Raw genomic sequence first — 25582 nt, 5'->3', positions numbered from 1 at the left:
ACTTCAATTAAAATGTATGAAGAAAATATTTTCAGAAGAAAATATTTTCTGGTTGCATTGTGAATGAAAATAAATCAGACAGGTTTTGAAATAAAACCTGCCTGACTTGTTAACATAGGGTTCTTTGTCTCACTACATTAATTTACTAGTACAAGAAGTAACATCTACAAGTATAATGAAGATTATTAGTGAAGTTGATAAGTACTTTCAGAACCACCATCAACCACATGGTTGGTTAAAGGAAAAGAATGGTCTTTGCTGCAGCTCTCAAATTCTACTAGATAGAATTTCCAGCAAGACTGTCTATGCACCTTTACTGATAATTATTCTAAATAGGTAGAAAATGTAAAACATGCTGAGTCACAGATAGGCACAACAAAAAGACTGTCAGAAATCTGAAACTGTAAAAGAGAACTTTGCAGACATCCCCGCTAACATAAGCAAAATCTTGTATAACATTATTATTTATAAAGATGCCATTCACATTCTCCGACAACTGTCGGAGGTTTGTAGTGTCCTTGACCTTCTTCAAGCAATCAGCACAGAAATTGCACAAGCTGCCAAATTGCGTATCAATCTTTAAGAAAGTCTTGATATGGAGCCCTATAAGAAGGTAACAAAAATTTTGAAAACATGAGAAAGTCCACTGAACACTGGGTTCTTCAAGTGCTCGCACCCATGTTGCTCCTTTGGGCTATAAAATTTTGCAGTTTACATAAAGCAGAGAAAGCTAGACATATGGACCTCAAGGAAGAGCTGGAAATTTTTCACATCATGCTAAAAACCAAAGTTAGATTTTGAATGAAAAAAAAAAATTCATTTAAAGTTTTTGGAATATCTTGTACAGCTAGTTACCAGGTTAATTAATTAGAACCAGATCTATGGCATTTACAGGTTAGGGATGTTTCACACAACAGTTGTTTGTGATCTTTTGCAATTCTATTTCCTTAGATTGGATGGTTATCTATAACTGATGCTCTATGTAACTACCTCTGTATGACTAATCATCTTATATAAATATTACGGTTTTGACATGAATTGCCTGTATTTTTACTAGAATTTTGAAATGTCATCTTCACCTAAAATTTTCTCTTGTGCATGACATTTTTACTATGGATGCTCGATATCCAATCAAAAAGAATTAAACAGCAGCTTATGGTGCTATGTAATGTAATTTCTAAAGTTTGTCAAAGATGTAGAACATTACCAACAAAAATATTTCGTAACATTAACAGTATTTACAATGCATAGGCGTGCATGCTCGCACACGTGCACACACAGTGATGATAGGAGGAACAACTTTAATTTCCTCTCAATGGATGCAGTGTAGTTCTGTTCCAAACACTTTTAACTGAAATGAGGAGGTAGAAAGATTTCTAGCTACGGATACATACTTCCCAGATATTGAACATATTTGACCTTTTACTGAAGTTATGGAATGCTGATAGATGTGTGACAAAATATAGATAAATGTAACAACAATCCTACAGGAAAATGATGGGATTTAAAAAATAGTTATTTTAAGAAGATAAATCCATGAACAGCTAATAAACAGCACATTAACTTAACAGAAAGAACCACACAATTTTATCCTTTGTGGATAACACAATAATTATGTCGGTGGGAAAACAAATTTGGAAAAAGGAAAGACTGTTCAATTTAATTTCTGTTATGAAGGCATCTATCAGAAAGGGCTGGATTATGAAGCAAATAAAGGAACAGCTATTCTGACAAATAGCAAAAGATAAATGCAGCAGTCCACACAGTATGTTTATGTCAGTTGAAGCTGCACAGTTCCACACTGCATTTGCTCACATACTCTTTCTTAATATTCAGTATTGAGTTCACTTTGCAGGATTGTAATAGTCTGTGTACTTTCAGTGCTAGCTACAGGCAGGGTGTTGTGTGGAATACAGACACTACACAGAGAAACTACAAAATGAAAGCAGTTACATAACTGGCAATGAGTGTCATCAACCAATATCAGATGACTGACACCTGAGATCCAAAGCTATATGACAACAATTAGAAAAACAGAAGACATGAGTTAAGACTATTCAATAATTGGTTACTGATTGGCAGCTGTCCTCCTAAAATTAGTTGTAGTCACTTTGTTATTTTGATGCAGGGAAATTAACAGAGTCTGTGTGTTTACTCTAGTCCATAGCTTCTTGCAACTTAGGAGAAAGTAAAGCTACTGAACAAGGGTTCTTCTATGAAATTGCTGATAAATACATAGTTATCAGCTGCAAGTCTAGGTTTTTTGGAATTGTAACTGTACATTTCTCTCTGAATATAGTGAGGCAATAAATCAATACTACAACTGTATTCTCTTTGCACCATGACAGGTGCTAACTGGCATGGAACTCAAATGCAGAAAACAACAGTTCATCTGAGGAACACAATGGTGACAGACCAGTGATACACTAATGGCTTTTTTCACTATTTATCCTTTAAAAATTAGTGACATAGTAATACTGTGAGAAATACAGAGAGGAATTATGTGAGACTCCCTTCCAGATGGTAATTGTTAAAGGTAATAGGGTGAGGGAACACAATGAAAGGAACATTATGCAAAACATTAAACCAAACAGTACATTAAGGTTGTACTTAAATAGTTCTAAACTATCTTGAACCCATATATCGTACCTGTTTTTCACTGAAATAAAGTCTCTATCAAAGCAAGTGGTTGCAGAATTATTTTCCATGTGGAGAAAATCGGCACTTCCACTCAGATTTATGTTCTGCTTCTCAGTTTTCAGCACTCTCATTGGGGAAATACTGTGATCTGTGTAAGAGCAAATATTTAGAAAATGACAATTTAATGTAAAGGACTTTCATCTCTTTCATCTAGGAAATTCACAAAAAGAATGCACTAAGATACATAATTGAGTTTTAAAGAATAAACTGTTTCTCTTGGGTTCATTCCTGGCTTGTAGTTTTGTTTAAAATAATTTAATGATCTGTCTCTGTTTTAATGATATAAATTATTCTACAGTTCTTAAACTTGTCATTTTCTACACTATTTTTAGGTAATGCTGCTTGTCTCTCAAAATGCAATTCAATGAATCTTAACTAGAGACTTACCTCTGTGATATCTGAATGGCCTTACTCTCGTTTTATCTTCACCTGGTGATTGTTCCCAGTTGGATATTTCATCATGAGACCATAATCTGCACATAATCAGAAAGGCAAACTGGTAACCAACATGGTAGTGGCGTGTTTAAGAATAATGACTCAACTGTGAAGTAATGTATCTCTGGTGACATGGGTATTCTTAAAACCCAGACATCATCGGCAATGATTCTTTAATAATAGTAATTTAGATAAAATAAAGAAGATTTTTATCTTCAGGTACAAAGGAATCGGTGCACTACTACACCCAGCAACTACACATTGCAGTGATTTTAGTCAAATAATTTCAGGTAAGTGTTTTCAACATCAACAGCACAGATTATTTTTAATATCAGGTGTACCATCAGATGCTAATGAGATTTAAGTGGCAGGTCCTGGGTTCACCTTTTACAGAAAAGCTGTCAATGAAATATGTACACTACACAATTGGTATGTTAACTAGGGAATTTCACCTAATGTATGGATAAGTCTTGTCAAAAGCTATTCTGAATGCAGCTTAAATGTAGAATTTTTCTTAGCTTTACTGATGGCAAAATTCAAACTGCAGAGCAATTTCCAAGACTAAGAGAGATAGGGAAAATTTATCAGCTATGCATAGAATGGAACTGATTTCAATGAAATTTTGTTTCTTTTATGTTGGTTCACCTTGTGCAATAATATAGCAAATATCAATATCATCTATGAAACAGTTTTATTTATAGGCCTTTTTAAAATAGTGATTTCCTGTGTATTTTAAACTATTTGGAATACAGTGATGGCAAACTATTTATTAGACAGGCCATCACCGACAAATATTCATCTATGATTAGGGAAAGTGATGATGTATCGGCTGCTTCATTTCAAAATTGTCCACATGAAGGGCATTTTAAAATATCAACCACAAACGAATAAAGAGAACATGTACAATATGGTTTCGGATAATTGGTCATTAGACAAAAAAGTATGGTATATTTTACATGAAGAATTAACAATGAAATACCTTTGTGCATGGCAGAGGCCGCAACTGCTGAACGATGAAATGAGAAAATTAATCTCTTATTACCATTCTAACTGTTATAGGACATAAAAAGCCCCATTTGACATTTTAGCTTTCATATTTCTTGGAGGATGTAATATCACAAGTTGTAGATAACTATCTTACCTCTGCTTTCAATGAACTGTGCACAGCTCTCAGCAATAATATTTTGTTTAGAAAATTCACATGCTGAAACCTAGGCCAAGTGGAACTTTATTTTAATGGAATTTTTCTTGGCTCAACTGATCTCAGCTTGCCAAATTTTTGAATTATTCTCTCTTTCTCTAAGGTATTCCCATTTTGATTTTTCTATTTCAGAGGGGAAAAAAAGGGTGGATTCAGCATAGTATCAAATGCTGCATGCCAGGTAAGCAAATTACTATTGATCGACGCACGTGTATTGTTGTGTCTTCATGCATTTTAAACCACGAGAACTGTGTGGCTTTGTTTTTGATCTCGGATGGGAATTCTGCCACCCACCAAACCTCCACAATATCCTCGTCTATCCCTATTCCATTACTGCTTCCAACCCCCCTTGCCTCATGGCTCATATACATGTAATAGACCTAGATGAAAGGCATGTCCCATTCATCTTCCCACCTTCATCTACTCCAATTAAGTCACAATCACCACCTACCCTTTCAAAGGCTGGGCTACCTGTGAAAGCAGTCAAGTGATCCACAAACTAAGCTGCAACCACTGTGCTGCATTCTATGTGGGTGTGTCAACCAAAAAGCTACTGTCTGCTTGAATGGTCACTGACAGACTTTGACCAAGAGGTAGTGGTCCCACCCAACCCGCTGAGCTTGCTGCCCAACACAATGTTCTTCGGTTCAATGACTGCTTCACAACCTGTGCCATCTGGATCCTTCCTTCCAACATCAGCTTTTCTGACTGCACAGAGATGAGCACTCTCCCTGTAATATATCCCACATTCCTGTAACCATGATGTGAAGAGTACAACTCCGTGCCTATCCAAAACAGTGGAAGAATGGCACCTCTCCCAAGGTTGCCATCCCATTCGTTGACGGTTATCACCCAGGATTCGTTGACGATTATCACCCAGGATAGCACAGAAACACAACTAATTGCTGAACACAGTGTGATGTCATTCACTGGCAGTCCATGCTTCACTGTCACAGCACCACTTTAAACACAACTGTTTGTGTTGTGATGTGGTGTTAAAAAGGCAGCCCATGCATGGGATGGTACTTCCCTCATCTGGCTGCAGCCAGTCTCCAACCATAGTGTGGGATGACATAAAATATTACAAAGCAGCCACAGGTTATGATGTGCTTGATGCACAACGTGGTGATCCTCTATATGGTGATTATGAGTAGTTGACTGGAGCCTTCAAGAGAAGTATGCTTTTGCTCATGTTCACATGCAGTCCAACATTGGACACTGTCATACCTGAATGGGCCACAAATCTGAATATTGCATGATTACACGTGCCAAGTGGAGACACTCAATAAGAGTCCTTTTAAACACTGTCAGATACTGGTAACTCTGTCTCACACTATTACATGGCAACTCTGTGTCCTTCACATTGATCACTGAACATCTGATGCTTTTTATGCCCTACCAAACCTGGTAACAACACCAGACGTTAGCAACACTAATGCACTCTGGTAGTCGTTCTACCTGCCAGGGAATTGCAGCTCTAATCATTTACATATTGCCAAGACTGTGTATGTGTATGAAGCTACATTGACACCTGACCACGTCTTGAAAGTGCTTGATTTTTTTTTCTTTTTTTCTTTCTTTTTTTTTTCAGGCACATATATTTACTGAAACAAAGGTGAAATGAGAAGTTTCAATTTATGTAGGCAATGTTAAAGTCCTTCCTGTATGAAACAAATTATTAAATGTTTTTATTGATGAAAGAAAGAAAAGAACAAAATACCAAGATTAATGTCATGTTAATGAAAAGCCACTCCGGCTGCTTAATTAGATTTTTATGGAGTCTACATGACCAGATTTGGCCTTTATATTAGGTCATTACCACATGTATCTGAAACTGATGTTGTTAGTACATAATATGGATATACGAGGTCTGTTCAAAAAATTCCATAACATTCGTAATTTCATGCCAATGGTGTGTTGGAGTGAAATGTGGTTGGCATATCTGCAAATGCCTGTGCTTAATGTGTGGCTGCTAGAAGTTTCATTGTTGTTTGCCTGTTAGCCATTTTTCAGTGCTGTATGTTATGTCACACAGTTCGTGAATTTCAAGATGGCAGAGTTAGAGGAGCAAAACTTCTGCATTACATTTTGTATGAATCTCAAAGAAAATCTTTACATGCGCACACCAAATGATGCAGGAAACCTACAGTGATGTGTGCTTAAGCCTTATGAGTGGTTCACATGGTTTAAAAATTGTTGGATGGAAGTTAATATGACTTGTTCAGGAAGCCCTTTGTCGCTTACTGATAATGCATACGTCAGGAATGTCAACGAAATTGTGCATTCCAATTCAAGACTGACTGTCCACGAGATTGCAGACGAATATGACATCTTAGATGGATCATGTCATGAAATCCTGACATGGCATCTTGGAATGCATCGTTTTGCTGCAGAGATTATCACACAGCACATGAGTCACTACAGACTTTCACCTCAGAATCCTTGAAGATCTTTTGGATTGCACAAATGAGAATGAGGTGTTCCTTATTTCGAAAGTTGAAAACCTCATTGAAAGGACGAAGATTTGCAATGATAGATAAGATACAAGAAAATTTTGAGATGGCACTTCCTGTGATCCAGCAAGAGGCATACCAAGACTGCTGAGAAAATGCCACACTTGGATGTCAGCACGCAATTCCTCATCCCGAATCAACACAAAAGTTTACCTAGCAAAAGCAAATCAGACGCATTTTGAAAACACATGTATGAGAATGAGGACCTAACGACGACGTCACATTATGCAGTGTATCAGAACATAGAGAGCAATGTTTATCACCTACACTACAGTACCAGCCATTATGGCTCAAAGAGTAGACTGCTGTGACATCAAACCCACATCCACCATGCAGCTATGGTTCAAGTCTTTTCACATTCCTTTTTTATTTTTTTTGACGTCCATTTCCTAGTTCTCGATGTTTATAATGAGGACATCATTTTGTCACATAACAGTGTGATAGATTAAACTGCATGCATGTGTCAACTAAATGTGCAGTGCACAACCATAACTGGTCTTGTCAAGTTCATGTAGGCGGCCTCCCTAGGGCGCACACGATATCAAAGGGCAGAAAACTTTTCAAGTCCATTTCGCTTTTAAGTTACATAATTTTTTTGTACTTATACTGTGTGTGTGTGTCTCCCATCTCCCATTCTGTAAAATATTTATATATGCACTAACAATAGAAGTTTCAGATACACTTGATAATGGCATAATATAAAGGACGAAACCAGCTGTGGGGAGTTAATAAAGTTCCAGTTACGCAACTGGTATGGCTTTTCATTAACTGAACAACAATCATGGAACCAGCACCCTTCAAATGTGGAGAAACTGATGATGGTTTTAGTTAAAAAAAAGTCAAGTAATCTGTCATAGGAAATATGATATGCAATTATTTGTATTACAGTAATATAATTAAAACAAAAAACTTGACAAAACAACATTATGCACACATTCAAGAAATTATAAGTGAATTGCAGTTGTAGCTACATTGTTCAGCATGTATTATTCTAACATTCAATACTGGTTTATCATCTGTTCAGTATGGTGCTTACTTTGTATCACAATCAAGCACTTTTTGAAACTAACCATGTTGTTGACTAATATTACTGTAATTTGGATACTATTCACATGTTAGAATCAACACACAATTGTAACCAGACTGTATCATTTAATTTCTGTTTTATGGACCAATGGAACATATAAAAGCAAACAGATTAGTACTCAAGTAATTGCTTCTAGTGTTACTCCTAACAATGGTAACTTAAAGAAAGTACTAGCATATTTCTTATTTTTAAAAAATCTAGTTGGCAAAATCCAATTACTACAGTAATTAATTTTCTATATTATGCAAATGGATTAGTCATTAATATTAGAATACAAAGCACATATTTAACTCACCTCTTGCTTGGAAGAAGACTGTGTCTACTTTCAGCTGAATTTGTCTGAGCAGCTGTTTCAGTTTTTGTTAAATCTGTACAAACATCTACACTGCTTTGAACTGGAGAATTTTCTTTCTTTTGGTTGGAACTCCAGGAACCTGAACCCACTGATCTTGTACTCTGAGCTGAATGTTGTGACAATTCTGTTTGTATGCTTGAAGAGACTTCTGTCTGCACAGGTGAAGTACTGGGAACAACAGATTTCTTTGTTTCTGAGTTCATGGGGTTTCCTGGCTCTGTGCTGATGCTTGTTGCTGCTGTCAGTGCTCTTTCTTGTAGCGTTGTTCCCTGAGAAAGTTGTGTAAAATATTTAAATTTCTTTGTGGGCCTCCTTGTTAACACAAAGGTCAACAGAAATATCCCAAACATAAGAAAACACCTTGTTTTGATACATTGACGCATGCTATTCCCCACATACAGAGTATGAAGAAATTTGGTGAACTTTTGATTTACGTTGCTCAGTAAATATACTGATGAAAATTTGAAATGCTTGTCATCTTTTTTAAAGATCTCTCACTAATTTTATGGACTGCAACAGATCTTTATAAACATATAAAACAACTTTCTTTAGAGTGATGTAGCAGGTGTTTGTTTAATATTTTCATGCTACATTGCTTAATAAATGTGTAATACATTCACTTTAACAACATGCTCACACTTTGAGAACAGCATATTTGTACTGGAGAGATAAACGGGTGCAAGTTCATTTTCTGCAATTTTGTTTTTAAACCACACAATGAAACCCTGTTTCATTTAAGGAAATAGGAGATCAGTCCTCTTATTAAGTGTTAAATGGACATGTAACCTCCTAACATGGCCATGGACGGGAGCAAGAAGATAAATACATTACAATGTTTTAGCAATAAGTAAATATGCTATAAAAAAGATTAAAATATGAAATAACAACAATTACTAAGCACCATATGCAGGAGGTGTGGAGTCGCAGGCAGGCACAACAAAAGAGTGTACTAGAATATTGCAGCTTTTGGACAAAGTCCACCTTCAGAAGTAGAACTAGCACACATTCACACAACAGCAGCTCACACACACATGGCTACTATCTTCAAGTGCTAAGGCAGTGAGTGAGTTCTACTTCTGAAGGAGAACTTTGCCTGAAAGCTGAAATATTTCTAGTATTAACAATATTAGGAGGAGGATAGGTTACTATTCACCGTAAAGATGAGACCTCATCTTTATGGTGAATAGGCACAATGTAAAGACTGTTGCATATTATAGCTTTTAATACTGCTGGTATTCCAAACTGGAGTTACTATTGCTTGATATTTCTAGGAATTAAATCGGGAATCATTCCTTTTTTCCTTATGTTAATGATACCTGTCCCAGGGAAAACAATGAAGAGATTTGAGTAACTATCAAAGGCAAAAATTCACTTGCAAAAGTTATAAAACATGAGACCGAAACTGTTCACCATCACTTGCCTGCAGGAGGTGAAGTTTTATGTACTTCCAACATGACAGGTCAAAAAAGGGTGGGTTGGGGTGGGGGGGGGGGGGGGGGGGGGGAGAGGGGGGGAGGGGGAGGGAGAGGGGGAGAGAGAGAGAGAGAGAGAGAGAACTGGCCGGGGGGGGGGGGGAGGTGTCAAAGATAGTACTTTGGTAATCATTGTGCCACCTTCAAAGACAACTAAGATGAAAAGGAGATTGGGAAGGATAGCTAGGACAGTTTTGTAAAGCCATTGTAAGAAATATTGATTTGTTTAAAAGAACTGCTGTTGCCATTGGACTGTAAACAAACACTATAAACATTAACTGTTCACATTGTACTGAAAAAAGAATCTTTAATAATTGCCCCATATCACACAATTATGCTTCCTATTGTGGGAGAAAGACAAAAACAACATGTTACAGTGTATAGAACCATATGCATTTACGGGAAGTTTCAGAACATCATAGGCCAAGGCGAAAACAAAAATATGATACAGCAGCAGGCTCATTGTTTCAATTCTACATGCTAAATTAGAATCTAGAAACAAAATAGACCACATACCAAGGTTTTGTTGTCTGTCACATTACATTTGGCAAGATTTAGGTGTTGCAAGAGCAGATTTCTCCATTCCTTGGATGCTTCCATGTACATATTTCGCAACCTGTCAGGAAAAGATAAATCAGGGCCAACAAATATAATTCAGTCAAAATAACTGTTTCTTGTGAGCTTAAATATGATAATGTATGGGCACCTGTGTATACAGCACATTATTACTAATTAACCAGTAATAAAACATGGATAAGTTATCAACTGAGATGAAATTATTGTTTCGGTTCCTGATGAGTTTTTTTATAGAAATCGTGTTAAATATGGAGAAATTTGAACATATAAACAGACCTTTTTATCTCTTCTCTGTCATGCTCGAGTTTCAGAACAAGGGCTCGCTGCTTTTTTTTAACAGATGGGACGAGGTTTTCTTTGCCACACTGCTTCAACTGTCTGTAATGCAGAGCAGATCAAATGGAAAAAGAACTTATATACCATTGAATAGGGATATGTAAATGCTCTACTAGGACGTGAACAGACCGTTACTTTATTATTTATTGCAGATTGTATTTAAGTGAAAAGTCTTGAAAATACAAAATATTTGAAATGCCATGTAGAAAGTAAAAAAGGAATTTGACCTTTTGTTTGTTTCAAGTGACATCATGTCAGTCTTGAATCGATCAAGGAGTGCCTGCTCTGTTGTGTCCAGAAGAATGTCCTGCTCATGTGCACGCATTGCTTCTTCCTGGATCAACTTCGCATACTGCAAAATGGGAAAACATGATATGATGAAATATGGACAAATAACTTATGTTTATACTTGACATTTAACTACTCACTTCAGGTCAATATGAATTGAGTGAGTTTTCTGCAGCTTATCTTTCACAAGGTGAGGTCCAAAGTTAGTCAATTCTATGTAAATTCCTTTGCTGTCAGCCTGTCCCATTTAATACCACTGTTGGGCTCACTTTTTAATTACACTTCGTGATTTGACCCAACACGATCACCTGTGTTGCTCTGTATTCCAGCACTGTGATTTGACCCTATCACCTGTGTTACCTTAGTACGCCTATGAAGTTGTCACACACAAGACTAATTACATCATGCACAGAGGTACTGTAGCAGTCATTATGCCTATGCCCCTTATGCAATTTGAAAGAAATCCTAAGATGTGGTACCATGGTAAGTATTATCTGTTGCATACTTCACAGTGATGACACCAGTTGCAAAGGTGTTTCTTAATTTGCATGTTTTATGTTAAAGATATTTCATGCTTCACATGCCTGTGTCTCCCATACTAATTTATTAGTTACTGTAGTGGGGTTTCACCCTCTTATTATAATATCTGAATGTAAATTTTCTTGCCCTGACTTAGTAGCTAGTTCTTACAAAAATTGTTTAATGTAATGTACCATAGGTACGCATTTGTTCCATTGTGGCAGCTGGACGAGCCTCGCCGTGGAACTTCTCACGGCGCCTAGTTTCCTTGTTGCTTACGTGTGACCCTTATTCACGGCCTGGTGTAGCTCCGTCTATGTTTTTCTTATTGTTTTTAGTATTTACAGACATAATCTTATGATTATGCGTCTTTATTCTGTATTAGTTTTATTCTGTGGCATGGCCAATGTTTGGCCCTCAAAATAATGTAATGTTTGTAAGTATCACGATTTTCCTTATTATGAAAGCATTAGATTGATGTATTTCAATGTTTAATGTATGTCTGTATAGGTTAATTTATATGTTCTGAAGAAGATACCATTATTAGAATCGAAAACTAGGCAAAAAAAATTACCTTACAACTGATGGCTGAATTTCTTATTGTCTGAACAATTAATGTTTGCATTATGTTAAAGATTTGTTAAAAGATGATTGTTGTGCTAATTTCAGTCCAGAATAAAAGTAGAGTACTTTGTAAGCTCAAAGAAGACAAGTATAATAACAGCTTACTGTGACAGAAAAATGCTGTAATTTTTTTTATGAAATGAAGGAGGGAGAAAATGCTTAAGCACAGAGCAAAGTGTTTCATTACGTAAAAATCTGAACATGAATTGTATAAATAGAAGACGGATTTACACTAAGTACAAAATGTGGGCCAAAATGAAGCTCGCAAAAGTGTGAAAAACAAACTATTGAAAAGATTTAGAACTGTTCACAGGAGTCAAGGCACTGTTATTGAGGGAGATATAGGGGAATGAGGGCTTTAAATTTCAGGTGGTATGAACAGTATTGATTTCAAGGCTTCTTCGATCTGATTGAACAGATTCGGGAAATTATAGGAAAAGGAATTACAAAGTTTACCTCAAGTAAACTTCTAAAGGAGATGTCATTTATAGCTGATATGAAGATAAAGATTCTTGCTATCCCCTTAAAGCTGTATATAAAGCTATTCATGCAAACAACACTTAATCATTTCAAGCGATAAAAAGACAGAGTTGCTTGTGCAGTCAATGAATGCTATGACACATCTGTATATAAAATGCTGATGATAAGTAACAGCAGTGGATTACTGTTTCTGCCACTTTGTCTTCAGTAACATCAATGCAAATTAGGATCAAATTTTTTTAAAAAAAAGGACCATTTACTTGCAAAAGTCATGTAATCAATGTAGAAAATCTGGAAAAATGGGAGAGAATATTTTAAGATGTTTCTTCCGAAACACCTCCTTGCCATTTGCAAAGACTAATTCAGTTCTTTTGTTGGACTCTTGGCCTGGACATATGGGTGCTTCTCTCTTTATGTGGATAATGATAAGACTGTTAATATAATTCAGATGACTGGGTGTTGTGTGATGTCCTTAGGTTAGTTAGGTTTAAGTAGTTTTAAGTTCTAGGGGACTTATGACCATAGATGTTAAGTCCCATAGCACTCAGAGCCATTTGAACCTTTTTTTTTTTTAATTCAGATTCCACCTGGAAGTAATAATGTGATATTCTGCCTCTTAACAAAAACATTTTTCAACAGTGTAAATCATTTTTCAGGTAATTGTCAGACAATATAATTTCTGACAGCTCTGTCATTTCAGCTGTATCAGCAGAATAGTATTGTTAAACTTCAGTTATTTCTGCATTGCCAGTTTGTATTACGAATTTGGTCAATTATGCCTGGTATGGAGCAAAAACAATGGCCACGACCATTTCTTACTTTATTCCAGTTATGTCTAAATAAAACTAGTAATTACTGTGAAATGCTGCAATGCATTTATGTTTCTTTCATCATATGTGCCTAATGTACAGAAAAGGATTGTTTTCGTCATCAAATGGAAACTTTGCATTTTTGTGACAACTACAGGAAATAAACAAGGACCTGTTTCATTGTTAACAAAATATATATTATTCAAAAATAATCATAAGAACTGTCCTACGGGAATTGTCATAAAATATTTATGTCCAGAAATTAAAGTCCCAATTGATGGAAGTCGTCTGTAATGTAACATCATACACTGCCTTAACTTTCTTTCCCCTGCTAGTCACTTGTCTAATAATTACTTCTGCAGCAGTTTATCTGTCAATATTAACTGCAAGTTATTAAAAAAATTAATAAAGTGAGATTTTTGGTATGGTTTAAGTTCTTATAATTCATGTGTGTGCACTTGACACTCTGGACTTTGCACTATGCACCACTATGTCCTCTTGTCTCAGCTACATCTGCTTATTCACTGATTCGAGTGCTAGGCAGGAAAGGCTGTACACACCACTGCTACTGGTGGTCCCTCCGACTGCAAAATGAGTAACTTTAATATTTTTTTAAATACTTGCAGTTCACATTAGCAGCTAAAATTTTGACATTGCATTTCTTTTGGTGTATTCTACCTGTGTGAAAAAATTCAGGGTGAACTTTGAATGTCAGATTGGACTGCTCTCCAGTAAATGCGAAAAAGTCTTAAATAATCTCAGTATTCCATCGGAAATTAGTAAGTTCGGAATTCTGCCATCAACTGTATCCCATTCAACTTGACAGTATTTCAATATCATAGCACAGAGCATTGAAGAGCTAGGGGGCAACTCTGGATGAGTCTTTAAATTGGGCAGAGAATACTATTGCCATATACCAATAATTATCAGTGAGAAAGCATTATATTGAACAACTGACTCTTTCCATATCATAATGAGCAGAATGTACAGATGCAGATGAGGTTGCAATTATGAATAATGAACCATATCTGAACTTTCCATTTTTCAGCAGCAACAGTTGATGGCAACACAGTAATCTTAAATAAACAACACAAGTACTACAAATAAGGCATGAAAAGCCACTAAATACTTCGTAAGTACTATGAAACAAACCAAAAATAAAGATATTACTTCACATTCACCCACCTTACAATAAGCTGCTATGGAAATTTGTCCTTTTTTAAGAGCTGCATCTAATATTTTCGTAACAGTGCTTTCACTTAGTGAATTGAGTTTTGAATGTTTGCTTTTTGTACTATTTGTTTGGCCTTTGAGAGAATATGAAAAGAAATTAAGACATCAATATGAAATTAAGGTTATATATATGTATGAAAATCAAATTATCTTATACACTTTTTAAAGGCTACTATTGGTCAGTTTCAATTTAGATTATACCTGAAATGTCCTCACTCACAGAAGTGAAGGAAGAGTCGTATGAATACTTTACATTTTGCATCTCTCTATTTTCTCCAAAAGAATTATTTTCAGAGTTGTTCAGTACATTTTTCTCTGTTTGGAATAATTCCTTTTCTTGTTTCTGAAATCTAACTTCAGTGTTTGACTCCTACAAACAAACAAACAAAGTTAATGCAGAAGTGCAACATCAAGAAAGAAGGAGAAGATATAGTCAAAAGTATAATGGCGTAAAAAAAAAAAAAAAAAAAAAAAAAAAAAAATTGACAGCATAAATGTACACCCAGCTACATTATTTCTTGTGTGACAAGAAAGCTCATACTATGGCAAACTCGCTGAACAGCCATTAATAATACAGAAATGTGAAAGAAAGTGACAGTACACTTCATTGATTTACAAGGGCCTATTGTCAAAATGTGCTTGTTTGAATGAGGCAGAATGATTGGTCTCCAGATACTGGGTTTGTTCTACTGTGATATTCTGGCATGCATGTGACATGCTGCTATGACACTGATGAGTATACGGAACCACTGGACAGCAGAGGGTTATATGTGGTGACATCTGAGTACTTGGCCATGCAATGTGGCTACAGCACAGACTGATCATGATCTTGTCTGATTGGCTGTTACGTCCAGTACAATTGCATTAAGAGAGGTGGTTCGACACAATGAAGAACTGCACAGCAAGTGGAGATACCTTTGTCAACAGTTTGACAAATTCTACTACATGTGCTATGGTAGTATGCATGCCATTGTATTGGTATCCATTATCCACAACTACAAATGTCTCCAGAGAGCTGACTAGCAAAATGTAGCATTCTGAAGCAAGTTCCACTTCACTCCATAGCACAGTGATTGATTCATATGTCTCGGGCAATATTGTGGTAGTGAGAATCTAACAGCAAATACTGCTGAGCAAATACCAGATAAATGACATGTGCAATGAATATATTGCATATTACACATGACCTTGACTCCTATGTCTTGTGGGCAATCTGTAGACTGACCACTACATCAGGGACATTTTAGAACCTTATCTGTTGCCCATCCAACAAGCAATTTCAGATGCCGTCTTCCAGCCAAATGTGCCAAGGAATGCACAAGTCTCTTTTGGTAATGTGGCATTGTTGACTGGGAGTCCTAGAGGGCTAGTTCAGCAGCCTGTTTGAAAATGTTTTCTTTCTTCATACATAACTGAACATTTTTTTGTGAACTGTAATTTGTGTTTCAAGCATATAATTCCAGTGTAAGTGACTGATGAGTCTGTTCAGAGTTTAATGTCACGCTGATGAAAAGAAAAGGAGAGAGTAAAATCCACTGGAGGCAAATAGCCAATTCGTCACAAATAGCACTTGGAACACTGACGAACATAATGTTCTCATCAGTTGGACAGATTACCACCAACAATGCCACATCACATCACTCCAAGGCACACCGAGGAGTAGTTTGGATTTTACGTGAGGCATTGATCTGAAGTGTACGCCAGCACTTCTGCTGCCCTTGCTGGCCACAGTCTGGCAACGAAAATTTCTTCTAACCACTGGAATTCAAACTGGCTACCTCTGAGTTGATCATCATTGCACAAGTTTGAATTAGAACTTGTGGCTATGTGGGGACTTCACATAATGATGAATTCCCAAAAACAGACATGAAGTTATGATGTGCTCATCTGTATTATAGAATTAATTTCATTCACGTGTATTCTCGATTGTATTGCAATGTTCACTAACATTAATGCACAAACAGTTATGACCGTTACCTGTGCATACAGCAAATCACTTAAAAATGTGGCAGCAGTTTTGAGATTTTTTTGCCTTTAAATACTGTATTACAGAATGGATTTCACATTGGGCAACATTTTCATTTGCTGCTATTATTCTGGATGACTACTGGAGGTTAACAAGAAGTTATGTTGCTTTCTCACTATTGTTGCTCTAAGCACACTAGCCAGCTGCACAAGACAGTAGTGTGACTGTTCTGTCCTCCTCCACAATTTTCCGCCAATTACTGTTTAAGCAATACATATCCCTGCTGCTCTTCTTGTATGTTTTCACTGTTATCTACGTACCTTCCATTAGGTCATTGTCTCTGTCTTACCTTTTGATAACCAAAATAGAATTTCTTTGGTTCTTCTATCACACATTTAACTGGATGTACATCTATCCCACTTCCATTTCATTTTCGTAATGGAGTAGGTTAGTTCTCAGCTGCTAGATGAAGTGCTGAATAGCTGTTCTCTCTCTACCCCATGTGGTTGTGAGGGTCTTCTGACAAGCAAGCATTTCCACTCACTTTCTACATGCTTGTCTGCTATTCAGAGCCTCCTTTATTTTGGGAGTAGTGACTTAGCCTCTTTTACATACTAGAATTATGATGCTATATGATAAATTGTAGCCTGACTGAAGACAGATAAATGAACTAACACACAATGATCAATGTCTCCAACATGTTGTGGGTTCTAATTTACATTAATTTTGCCCTAATACACTTTTGTAAATACCTGTTTAGGTCTTATGTAACAATTTTACTGGTGCTTAATTTATAGCTGGAATGATGTCTGGTTTACACAGTGTATCTTTAGGAAACTGTCACTTGCGTGGGTCTCACACTGTGTATATTAGGCTTTACTGTGTGATTATATTGGGTTACATTGAAATTAAGCTTGGGTATCTCCTACACTTGGAAAAGAAATGTCTTTTATGAAAGTATTTACAGTGTGGTTATATTGGGTTACATCGAAATTAAGCCTGGGTACCTCCTACACTTGGAAAAGAAACGTCTTTTATGGAAGTATCAGTGCCTTTTGCTTGAAACCACTAATGCTATTGCAAGAAACATCTAGTGGTACAATGAGGCACATCTACAAATGTAGTGTCTTGTAGCAATAGTCATTGTGGAGATTGCGCTATGCCATTTTAGGAGACTTGTGTGCTCTTTTATTTTTTTGTGATCATAGTGAGGTCACTGACAGTGAAAGTATGTATATTTTAAGTTACAACATTACGAAAAGGGTAGTTGCTGCTCACCATACAGTGGAGATGCAGAGTCGTAGACACAACAAAAAAGACTGTCAGAAAGTGAGCATTTGGCCCATAAGGCCTTCCTCAAAAACAGACAACACACACACACACACACACACACACACACACACACACACACACACACACGACCACAGTTTCTGACAGCTGAAGCCAGGCTTGGTATTCTATCAAGCCATTTTCTTTACATATCCGTAACACTTTAGCCTTGGTGATACTGTTTATTTACAGAGTAAAACAGAAATTAAAAGGAGAGCCAAAGAAATTAAAAGTAGTGCCAAATGTAAGGGCCCAAGGCATTAGCTGAATGAGGTGGTATCAGTATTTACCATATGTGAAGGTATACACACATCAGGTGATATTCTCCGCAGGTGGCTTTATGTGAATTTAAACCAGAGTTATGAGAATGAGAAGGTAAATATAGAAAGCTTAAGATTAGTACTAATTACATTTTGTTTAAATGTTATCAGGAAGTTCTGTGCATATTGATGACTAAACACTTCTGGTTTTCAGTGAGTAGTCTCCTTATTTCAACATAAATTACAGAAAAAGAAATCTCTTGGATTATCAATGTTGCTATAAAGCAAGATTCCATTGGGAACATGCCCAGGAGTGTCTGGGACAACAAAGTTTGGCTGTGGATGACAAATCTGAGTAGTACAAAAACAAACATTCTAAGTACCACTCATGGGGAATTTTTGTACCCAACAAGTGATTCGGATTCCTTGCCTAGCGTGAACATGACTTATGTCACAGGTACTAAGACTGCAAGCAGTGGCTGCAGGTCACTGATGTAAGGGGAGCCAACACTGCGATCCATGTGTCACACGACGTCACCTGATGGCAACTGTTTGCCGCTGAGCATGTGGCCCAGGCTCTTGGCGTGCTTCATTCCTTGCTGTACTTTGTGGCTGTTCGTGTTGTGTCACTCCACAGCCTAGTTGACTTAGTTTGTTTACGGTCTCGTGTATTCATCTCCCTGTGGTTCAGTCTACCCACCAGAGCAAGTAACAGTAAACATTTTCTACCCATGCCATGCATGACAGAAAAAAAACTCTTTTTCCCCTCATCTTATTCTAGGCAATTGAAATGCTGGGCCCACACTTCATATACAAGGGAGTGACTAAAAAAAAAAAGTACTTTTAATTTTTTTTCATTTGGAAGATTTTAATATACCTTTATGGTAATTTTTTTAACATTTAGATATAATACACAAACTTATTCCAAAATTTCATACTGATATCTTGAGTATTCTTCAACATACAAACTTTTTTAGTTGTGAGGACACGTTTAAGTTAAGATTTCCGACTGCTGAAACAACGCCAAATCTAAAAACTTTTAAAATTTATAAAAAAAACTATAAGAGATAGAGCAAAAAAATTTTACAAGTGCTTTCAGGATGATAAAAGAAGTAATTGTACCAAGTTTCATCAAAATCAGACATGGTTGGTGTCAAGGCCTGGGTGACTTGACATGGAATGACCCCTGAATCTGTTTAGTGTATTCATCTCTTGGTCTCCCTCTACGATTTTTGCCCTCCACGCTGCTCTCCAATACTAAATTGGTGATCCCTTGATGCCTCAGAACATGTCCTACCAATCGATCCCTTCTTCTAGTCAAGTTGTGCCACAAACTTCTCTTCTCCTCTATCTTATTCAATACCTCCTCAATAGTTATGTGATCTACCCATCTAATCTTCAGCATTCTTCTGTAGCACCACATTTCAAAAGCTTATATTCTCTTCTTGTCCAAACTAGCTCCTTTACTACTTTAAGTGCCTCATTTCCTAATCTAATACCCTCAGCATCACCCGACTTAATTCGACTACATTCCATTATCCTCGTTTTGATTTTGTTGATGTTCATCTTATATCCTCCTTTCATTCCGTTCAACTGCTCTTCTAGGTCCTTTGCTGTCTCTGACAGAATTACAATGCCATCGGCGAACCTCAAAGTTTTTATTTCTTCTCCATGGATTTTAATACCCACTCTCAATTTTTCTTTTGTTTCCTTCACTGCTCGCTCATTATACAGATTGAATAACATCGGGGATAGGCTACAACCCTGCCTCACTCCCTTCCCAACCACTGCTTCCCTTTCATGCCCCTCGACTCTTCTAACTGCCATCTGGTTTCTGTACAAATTGTAAATAGCCTTTCGCTCCCTGCAATTTACCACTGCCACCTTCAGAATTTGAAAGAGAATATTCCAGTCAACATTGTCAAAAGCTTTCTGTAAGTCTAGAAATGTAGGTTTGCCTTTCCTTAATCTAGCTTCTAAGATAAGTCGTCGAGTCAGTATTGCCTCACGTGTTCCAATTTTTCTATCATGTGTTCCAATTTTTCTACGGAATCCAAACTGATCTTCCCCGAGGTCGGGTTCTATCAGTTGTTCCATTCGTCTGTAAAGAATTTGCGTTAGTATTTTGCATCCGTGACTTATTAAACTGATAGATTGGTAATTTTCACATCTGTCAGCACCTGCTTTCTTTGGGATTGGAATTATTATATTCTTCTTGAAGTCTGAGGGTATTTCGCCTATCTCATACATCTTGCTCACCAGATGGTAGAGTTTTGTTAGGACTGCCTCTCCCAAGGCTGTCAGTAGTTCTAATGGAATGTTGTCTACTCCCGGGGCCTTGTTTCGACTTAGGTCTTTCAGTGCTCTGTCCAACTCTTCACGCAGTATCATATCTCCTACTTCATCTTCATCTACTTTCTCTTCCATTTCCATAATATTGTCCTCAAGAACATCGCCCTTGTATAGATCCTCTACATACTCCTTCACCCTTCTGCTTTCCCTTCTTTGCTTGGAACTGGGTTTCCATCTGAGCTCATGATATTCATGTAAGTGGTTCTCTTGTCTCCAAAGGTCTCTTTAATTTTCCTGTAGGCAGTATCTATCTTACCCTAGTAATATGCGCCTCTACATCCTTAAATTTGTCCTCTAGCCATCCCTGCTTAGCCCTTTTGCACTTCCTGTCAATCTCATTTTTGAGACGTTTGTATTCCTTTTTGCCTGCTTCATTTACTGTGTTTTTATATTTTCTCCTTTCACCGATTAAATTCAATATTTCTTCTGTTACACAAGGATTTCTACTAGCCCTCATCTTTTTACCTACTAGATCCTCTGCTGCCTTCACTACTCCATCTCTCAAAGCTACCCATTATTCTTCTACTGTATTTTTTTACCCCATTCCTGTCAATTGTTCCCTTATGCTCCCCCTGAAACTCTATACAACCTCTGGTTTAGTCAGTTTACCCAGGTCCCATCTCCTTAAATTCCCACCTTTTTGCAGTTTCTACAGTTTTAATCTACAGTTCATAACCAATAGATTGTGGTCAGAGTCCACATCTGTCCCTGGAAATGTCTTACAATTTAAAACCTGGCTCTTAAATCTCTGTCTTACCATTATATAACCTATCTGAAACCTGTCAGTATCTCCAGGCTTCTTCCATGTATACAACCTTCTTTTATGATTCTTGAACGAAGTGTTAGCTATGATTAAGTTGTGCTCTGTGCAAAATTCTATCAGGCGGCTTCCTCTTTCATTTCTTAGCCCCAATCCATATTCACCTACTACGTTCCCTTCTCTCTCTTTTCCTTCTACCGAACTCCAGTCACCCATGACTATTAAATTTTCGTCTCCCTTCACTATCTGAATAATTTCTTTTATTTCATCACACATTTCTTCAATTTCTTCATCATCTGCAGAGCTAGTTGGTATATAAACTTGTACTACTGTAGTAGGTGTGGGCTTCGTGTCTCTCTTGACCACAATAATGCGTTCACTATGCTGGTTGTAGTAGCTTACCCGCACTCCTATTTTTCTATTCATTATTAAACCAACTCCTGCATTACCCCTATTTGACTTTGTATTTATAATCCTGTAGTCACCTGACCAGAAGTCTTGTTCCTTCTGCCACCAAACTTCACTAATTCCCACTATATCTAACTTTAACCTATCAATTTCCCTTTTTAAATTTTCTAACCTACCTACCCAATTAAGGGATCTGACATTCCACGCTCCGATCCGTAGAACGCCAGATTTCTTTCTCCTGATAACGACGTCCTCCTGAGTAGTCCCCGCCCGGAGATCTGAATGGGGGACTATTTTACCTCCAGAATATTTTACCCAAGAGGACACCATCATCATTTAACCATACAGTAAAGCTGCATGTCCTCAGGAAAAATTACGGCTGTAGTTTCCCCTGGTGTTGTACAAGCATGCACTCGAAATGACTACACAGCCACTCTGTAACACATGCACTAAAACCAATCAAAAGGGAAGAGAGCTAGTCAAGAAATTGAAACACAGAAGAAACAAAACACAGAAGAAACAAAACACAGTAGTTCTTTTAGAACAGCACTGGGAAATGTGACTGGCTGACCACTTACAAAAAACTAGGGTGAGCCAGCCTCCTTTGACACATTACGAACATCTCCCTAAAACCTTGCTGAAAATATTGGACAATTCACAAAACTTTAAAACCCTAACCACATTTGTTTGCTCATTACATACAATAGACAGCAGATCCACCGGCAACTCTGCCGCAATGTGCTGGTCAGCAAATAAAATGCAATCCAATAAATTGTGGTGCACCATGATCTGCACGCCACCAGCACCACACATTAGAGGGTCCTCTCGCTGGAGTAAGAATCCTTGTGTCATGCTGTGGCCTATGCGAAGATGAGTAAGAATGACATTATCCTGCTGACATGGCTGGAAGGAAATACTCCAGGGCCGAGTTGTGGGCTTGATGACACGGAGCTTGTCATCAGTCACTGCCAGTCATTCGTCTTCCCATCGACACATGACTTTGTACCTAAACAGCGAGGTGATAGCTTGCACATGGATAGCACACAAAAATACCAGAAGATCACGACATGCCTCCTTGGCTGCTTGATCCACCCTTTTGTTCCCCGCAATTTCAATGTGTCTAGGTACCCGGCTGAAAGACACCACCTTCCCCAGTTGTTGTAGTTGTAGGAGGGCATCCTGGATATTCTAGGTTACTGTATCTGATGGGTATAAACATTGGAGAGAGTACAGGGCACTCAGAGAATCTGATTAGATGAGAAATATAACACTGGGAGAACGTCTCATCTGCTCCAGTGCTTACAAGATCACATATAATTCTGTATCGAAGACAGTAAATTCTGGTAGCAGTCTGAACTTGAGGACACGATCTGGGAAAACAACAGAGCAACCAACAGAGTCCCCCTGCTTAGACCCATCCAAAAAACAGTTACATGGTTGTGGTACTCAGTTAAAAATCAGAGAATATTGGATTAAAAGCGGAGGAAGGAGTGCTATCTCTCTTGTACTGGACCAAATCTAAAATCACTCTGGACCTCTCCAGTAACCAGCATGGCAGGTGGTTAAAATCCTGGATTTGGGGTCATACTGGCTCCACGCCAAGTGACTCCAGCACATGCTACATGCGGATCCCAAATGTCATCGTGGCTTGTGGACGGTTGAGAAAAAGGTGTTCCAGAGGTGGATGAGCAACGGAACGAGCAATAATATGATGTGCGGGTGAAGTTGGAGCTGCAAGGAACTTACATGCCTGACGCACCATAAAGAACTGGCACTGGATGGTAAGTCATGGATCCCCCGCTTCAGCACAAATGCTAGGTATGGGGCTTGTCCAATAAGCACCCATGTGGCCAGTCGAATCCCAGCATTATGGACAGTGTCAACGATACGCATGTGAGAGGGTCTCACCTATCCACACACCGTGCAACCATAGTCCAGATCTAACCCCTGCACCGTAAGATGCAGCACTGGCGGAGGAACAGAAAACAGCAAAATTGTCTACAAATATGGAGCACTGTACAGGACTTCTTACTGTAGATGTGATACTGTTGATGGCTATGGCAAAGAGGTTAACACTTAAAACACTGCCCTAAGGAACACCATTCTCCTCCTCAAATTGATCAGCCAGCATGTCACCCACTCAGGTCCTAAAATAGCACTGAGACAGCAAAGATCGCATGAAGATGGGGAGGTGACCAAGAAAGCCCCATTGATGCAGCTGCGCAAGAATACAGTGTCTCCAAGTAGTATCGTACACCTTTCTTATATTGAAGGATATGCCGATACAGTGATGCTTACGGAGGGAAGCCCGCTGAATAGCCAGGAGGGTCAGATTGTCGACAGTGGACCAAAAGCTTTGGAATCCACACTGAGAGTGGCTAAGGAGTTGCCTGGTCTCTAACAACCAGACCAGACCATGGTTAGCCATTCGCTCCACGGTCTTTCGTAGACAGCTTGTTAAGGCATCCTATCCTGGTTTGAGGAGAGGGACTGGCATTACCTCCTTCCGCGAGTGGAATTACCTCCTTCCGCGAGTCGGGGAAGTCGTCTGTCTGCCATATTAGATTAAAAAATTCGAGGAAGATTTCCTTTGATGCTGCTGGAAAATGTCGAATCATGTTGGTCCTGAGGTCCAGCTTTTCCCTCTCTACAGTCGCACGATAGCAACGAAATGCCGGATTCTCGCTTGCATTGGCAATAATCTGTCAAAATGTTCGACCAGCTTCTGAACAATGTCTCTGGGTGTTGTTTGGAGGCACCCCTGTTTCAGCATTTCTGCTATCGGTGAATGGCTGAGTTTACCGGAAATCCTTCGGATGGCTTCCCATTCTTTTATAGAAGAATTGGAACGATTGATGGAATTGAGGACTGCTTATCATGACCTTTTCTTACTCTCCCTAATGACGCATCGAGCCACGGCCCTCGCGACTCTAAAGGCCATAAGGCTGTCTGCTGTCAGTCAACATTTAAAATGTTGAAGAGCCACATGCCCTTCCTGGATCACGGAATGGCACTCATCTGTCCACCAAAGAACTGAGCGCCTCCTATGATGGATGGAGAGGTCAGCGGCACGATGGATCACTCATGTGATGTGGTTCACCCATCCTTGGATGCTGTTGCAGTGTTTGAACACAGCCAGCTGGCTGAAATGCGTCCAGTTAGCCCTGCTGACCATCCATTTTGGGGGCTTAACTTCAGGCGGTGTGCCATTTACTAGGTGAAAGCGGATTGGAAAGTGGTCACTGGAATGAAGGTCGTCAATGACCTCTCACTGAACAGAGTCAGCATGGGTGAGAGAGCAGAAACAGAGGTCGATGCCTGAGAATGACCTAGTAGCAATAGAAAATGTGTGCAAGTACCTGTGTTCAGGATGCACAGCTAGTGAGACATCCTGAGGCCCTCCAAATCAAGACCCTGAGGGCAAGTACTGGTCAAGCCCCACAGGACACAATGGGCATTGAATTCTCCCAGGAGGAGGAATGGTTACAGAAGTTGTACGATAAGATCTGTGAGAGCCTTAGAGTCTAGTGCATCTTGCGCAGGTAAATACAGTGAGGAAACAGCGATCCTTCGACACACATGAATTTGAACTAAAACTGCTTGCAGGTCAGTAGCCAGTGGGAAGGCAGAGGAGTGGTATGCATTAGTGACAAACACTGCGATACCTCCCTTGGCCCTTTCCCCTGATATGTCATCCTTGCGGTACAGCCTTTACCCCGTAGCACAGGGACATCTATATCTTTAAAATGTGTTTCTTGTAAACAAAAGCATAAGGGACGTACCTGTGCTAGAATTTCAGTTCCTCCACATGAGTCCTGAACCCATTCATGTTCCACTGTAGTATGGAAGCCATGTCATTGGTGCGGTTTTAATTTACCC

General features: G+C 38.3%; 1 protein-coding gene across 1 annotated transcript in view; it reads right to left on the bottom strand.

Annotated features, from left to right (window-relative positions):
* Window positions 1-14946, bottom strand: part of LOC124613165 — a 178832-nt gene extending 163886 nt beyond the window's left edge. The window contains exons 1-8 of the mRNA XM_047141795.1: window positions 14830-14946; window positions 14581-14702; window positions 10903-11027; window positions 10616-10717; window positions 10280-10379; window positions 8232-8560; window positions 3088-3173; window positions 2650-2788 (exon numbers count right to left, since the gene is read on the bottom strand). Coding sequence (XP_046997751.1) covers window positions 2650-2788; window positions 3088-3173; window positions 8232-8560; window positions 10280-10379; window positions 10616-10717; window positions 10903-11027; window positions 14581-14702; window positions 14830-14890 — 1064 coding nt within the window. The 5' untranslated portion in view covers window positions 14891-14946. The remainder of the gene's footprint in view (window positions 1-2649; window positions 2789-3087; window positions 3174-8231; window positions 8561-10279; window positions 10380-10615; window positions 10718-10902; window positions 11028-14580; window positions 14703-14829) is intronic.
* Window positions 14947-25582: the final 10636 nt, after the last annotated feature.

This window comes from Schistocerca americana, chromosome 4 (genome assembly GCF_021461395.2).
Source record: "Schistocerca americana isolate TAMUIC-IGC-003095 chromosome 4, iqSchAmer2.1, whole genome shotgun sequence".
NCBI lineage: Eukaryota > Metazoa > Arthropoda > Insecta > Orthoptera > Acrididae > Schistocerca > Schistocerca americana.
This window is presented reverse-complemented; position numbering and strand designations above follow the sequence as displayed.